Source organism: Triticum urartu, chromosome 4A (genome assembly GCF_056163025.1).
Source record: "Triticum urartu cultivar PI428250 chromosome 4A, HENAU_Tu73, whole genome shotgun sequence".
In the NCBI taxonomy this organism is placed as follows: Eukaryota; Viridiplantae; Streptophyta; class Magnoliopsida; order Poales; family Poaceae; genus Triticum; species Triticum urartu.
This window is the reverse complement of record NC_141876.1, coordinates 555,633,956-555,638,733: the sequence shown is the minus strand read 5'-3', so window position 1 is coordinate 555,638,733 and position 4,778 is coordinate 555,633,956. Positions and strand designations below refer to the sequence as shown.

The window sequence follows — 4,778 nt, the reverse complement described above, 5'->3', positions numbered from 1 at the left end:
TCCTTATTCCCCTCCTTCACCACCATATCAATATGATATTAGAAAAATTGCAGAGTTCCAAAACTAGATGGTTCTTCTAGAAAATGCACAAACCACCACTTCTTTCGCTGCTACCACACCATACGCATGATCTAAACTCTAAGTTCCAGACAAACCTTCCACACGATACTTCGTCATATGTGTTCCCACCATGCAAAGAATCACCGACGTACACTCCTGCGAGAGGTTGCACAACTCATGAACTATCACAGGGTCACCCAGCCCGTGAAAGTTTCAGCATAAAGTACTCATTGGGTCGGCGGTCCTCCCCGAGGGGGCTGCTGATAATGCCAATGTATCGTTCTTCTTTAGAGACTGTCCCTTTTTTTGCGATTTATTTGAGATGGGTGTGAAAGAGAACCACCCACCACGAGAAGAGGCCCGGCCGCCGTCAGCCGCGCGGGCTTCGCCCACGGCCTCCTACGGCAGCAGCGCGGCGGGAGGGGAGGGAAAGGGGGTTGGTGGCGCTACGTTTATGGGAGCGCCCGAGTCGCCCTGGGCTGGGTGACACGGGGCTGTTTCCTCGACGCGGGGAGTCTCACATTTAATTGATGTAACCGGGATAATAATTGTACATACACTACTTTTGATTTGGATTGAGATGGCTAACCACGCTTGCCACAGGGTGCACACATTGTTTGGTAATACAAACAAAGCATAATTTCGATATGCTAAAGTGGTAGAGCTTGACAGCGTAACATTATTCATTCATTTTACTTCTGGAGTACAAAGTGCACATGCATTCATCGCACACCACACCCACGCCAGTATGATCGCTCATGCATGAAATGGTTTTGTGTTTTGATTGTTGTAAAGCTTAGCAGCTTAACGCTATTCAAATGTTCTTTCTGGGTATAGAGAAGACACATAGTTGTCATGCACCATACTCACGCCAGTATGAACACTCATGCATGAATGCCTTTGTGCTACTGTTGATGGTTGTAAACATGTAATATCAAACAAATGTACATGTATATTTCACTGTGTGGAGTTTGATGTATATATGCACACCTTTTACAAGCAATCAAGAAACAGATCAGAAAACCTCTCAAAAAGAAACAAAAAGAGAAATCCTCGCCTCATAAAAAAGTTCAAAACGAATTTATTATTTTTGGCCGAGGAGGATTTCTCATGCCCATACAGCAAGCATGGACATGAGACCCGTCCCAACCAGCAAGGAGATGTTAATGATGACCTGCAACCTTCCGTTGTTCTGCACCCTAGGATTCATGAAGTCTTCCGCTAGAAGGTCGACGAGCGCCATGTAGATCAGAATTCCAGCGGCGGCAGCGCTGAGGAGTCCTTCCACGATTAGGGCCCTAGGGCTATTTTCGTCGTAAGCAGAGGATATCCCGATGCCGATCACGACACCAACTGGCAGCGTGAGTGAGAAGAAGAGCGCCATCATCAAGACAGACTTGAGGCGAAACCTAGCCTGTACGATAGAGCAAGGTTATTTCATTAATTGCCTAGCCTACATTTTCTACCATCATTTTATGGGCCAAGAAGTTAGTATCATGTTTGGTAAGCCATATTGTGGTTTATTGCCTCTCAATGTAATTAAAGAGTAAAACAATAGTGACCTCTAGGTACAGCCGGCTGGAAAGGGTTGTGTATGGTTTATTCAATCAATTTGACTAGCAAGGCACTCGTAGATTATGTGGATGAGCTATGTAATTTTGGGTACAATCAATTGTGGTTGTGTTTCTTTTTGTTTGTATTACTGTCTGGTACTCGGTGACTTGAACTTGATTCACGTTCAATAAAATGGATGTGTGCATCCTGCGATGCAGAGGCCGGTGTACTCCCCTTTTCGAAAAAAAACAATTGTGCTGTCTGTGAATCATGTGATATAAATTCACTCGAACTTCTTGCAGTGTGTAAATTTCGTGGAATGCAAAACTATACAATTGATTAAGGTAAGCTTCTAGAGTAGCCACCAAGAAGGTACATTATATTGAATATCTCTGTTCTTTCTATCATCTAGGATGTGATTTTAAATTTCAACTTTATTGATTGTACTACAAGAAAATATGTACAAATGGGTCAATTAAATTTTCATAATCCAACACAACGCTAAAGCGACTTGAAATACCATTTTGGTGTAATTCTCTCGACCAATGATTCTTGGAAGAAAAAACAGGAAAATAAAAAGAAATTTTCATATGATCTAGAAACAGTGCAACATACTCCCTTCGTCCCATGATATAAGACATTTTTGCAACCTAACATAGCTTGCAAAACGTCTTATATTATGGGACAGAGGGAGTAACTAACATTCTAAGTTTTGAACCCTGAACTATCGGACTTCGTCTAACTAACAACCCCAAACCATGAAACTGTTTATATGAAACCCTAAACCTTTAAAATGAACCTTGGACCGATTTTTAAAATCATGGTTTGCAGGGGATGCTATGAAATGATAGGCCACAAAAATTAACTTACAAAAATGATATACATGCGTTGTGAAAAATGACAAAGATAGATTTATTATCCTTTGTAAGTTTTTCTATGAAATAACATAATTGTATTTGTTGATTATTTTTCAGCTGCCACATATATATAAACCTCTCCACACACCTATGTATTATTTTTCAGTTACGTAGAACCTTTGAAGACTAAGCGACCCTCCTAATCTTTACCACGTTACTTAGTGTGGTTTTGCACCTTTGAATTTAACAAAAAAAATGAAAAAAGATCCTGGACATGGGGATGCTAGTAATTGGCAACCTGCAAAGCTTAATCGATAGTAATATGGCACAAGGAATCATTCTTTCTCTTGTTAGTTTTGCACACGACACAAATTGTTATAGTAGTTTTTTCGCAAAAAATATTGTCATGGTGTTTTTTAATGGAATTTTACAGATTACAAACTCACCTCGCTCCAGACACCTATGAATTTTTATCACATTCCTTGAAACCTCTAAATTCAAGACCAAGCTAGGGTTCAGGTGAAGCAATTTTAGAAAGTTCAGAAGCTTAGGGTTCAGGTGAGACAATTTTAGAAAGTTCAGAAGCTTAGGCTTCAGTTTAGTATTTAAGTTTAGGGTTATAGAAATATGAACGTAGTTTAGGAAATGTGTGGAATAATATGGCACATTTCTAGAACTCAAATTCACACGTCATTTTTGGTGGATGTCAGAAGATTAGCAAATCCATTTTTGTCTATTATTGTACGCACATACTCGTATATGAGCGGAACGACTCACATCGAGGAATATATGCATACTATTCTCTGGTGTGAACTGATGTACAAAACATATGCATACCTGAACGATGCATCCTCCCAGCCCTATCCCTTCGAAGAATTGATGAAAAGTTAGCGCGACCACGAGTGGTTTGATCGTGCTGGCATTCTCAGATGCACCCAAAGACATGCCGATGATTACCGAGTGCACTATGATCCCCAGCTCCAGCACCTAATTCAGATAAAGCATTGGAATCGACCAATTAATTCGCGTCCACAGCGACAGTGATTTGACTAATGATAGGAGCCTAAATCTCAGTCGAGTATGCATATGCACACAGCCTTGATGCGTGCACAATTTAGTTACAACTAGTATGGACGCATCGATCAATCAGCATCAGCACCTGCGAGATGACGCGGTGACGGATGAGCTTCGCGCCGTCGTCGGAGAATGACGACGCGATGACGGCGGACACGCCGTGGGAGTGCCCACCGTGCGCCTGCTCGGAGTCGGAGGCCTCCACGTACCCGACGGCCGCGGATGTATTCTTGGCGTGCGCGCGCTGGAAGTATCCCGTGGCGATGGTGTCGACGATAAGGGTGGCGATGGCCGCGAGCATGGCGACGAATCCGGCGAACGGGAACTTCTGCCACGGCCCGTCGACGAGGCACGGCGAGCCGAGCCGCTCGAAGGCCTCCGGGAGGATGTGCACGAAGGCCGTGGCGAGAATAACCCCCGCCGCGAAGGCCTTGATGGCGAAGAACAGGTCCTTGTCCGGGCTCAGCGCCGGGAACTTCCGGCCGAGCGAGGGGATGGCGCAACCCGCGGCGCTGGCCACGAGGATACAGAAGATGGCGATGATCTTGAGCTTTAGCGCGCCCGCCTTGTCGTGCTCCTCCTCGCCGGCCTCGCACTCGCACTCGGCGCGGGCGAGCAAAGGGAGAGAGGAGACGAGGAGGAGGAGGCACAAGGCGGCGAGCTTGAGATTGGCAGCCATGGTTTTAGTCGGAGGGGTCGAAAGAATGGTGATCTACCTGAGACGACGTAGGCATGCATATATAGCACTGGATTGATCAGGGTATGAACTGGAAAATGAATTGAGAGATATCAATGTCAACATATATCATACATCATATAGTAGATCGCGTAAAGAGGAGCTTCGTAAGAAATGGTCAACATGGGCAAAACGATAACTACAAAAGTACAAGTCCAAACGAAAGATACATGTGACATTCACAGCGTCGAACCGCCTGACTGTCAATCTATATATGTACCTATATATGTCATGTGGAATGTGGTGCATAAAGTTGCATTCACCTGCATCCCACTTTTTCTTCGATATGCAATCACACTTTATCCTTCAACTATTATCATCAATGCACTTTCTCAGGTTGGTCTCGCACCATTTCTGTCTCCAAGATCCCTGCAGCAGTACACCATGCATGCAGAAAGCACCTGTCCGTCTCTCCTTCCACTTTGCACTTTTCTCTGGTAAGGGTTAATGATAGTTGTACGTCGACTTCGAGCATCTTTCAAACTCATGCTATAGCT

At 44.2% G+C, this 4,778-nt stretch overlaps 1 protein-coding gene across 1 annotated transcript; it reads right to left on the bottom strand.

The window, feature by feature from the left end:
- Nucleotides 1-994: 994 nt before the first annotated feature.
- LOC125554176 (zinc transporter 9-like) lies at nt 995-4,440 on the bottom strand. The gene is made up of 3 exons (XM_048717771.2): nt 3,631-4,440; nt 3,309-3,458; nt 995-1,474 (listed from the first exon to the last, which is right to left on the bottom strand). Exons 1-3 carry the CDS (start codon nt 4,222-4,224, stop codon nt 1,169-1,171), a joined length of 1,050 nt encoding a protein of 349 aa, XP_048573728.2. The 5' UTR covers nt 4,225-4,440; the 3' UTR covers nt 995-1,168.
- Nucleotides 4,441-4,778: the final 338 nt, after the last annotated feature.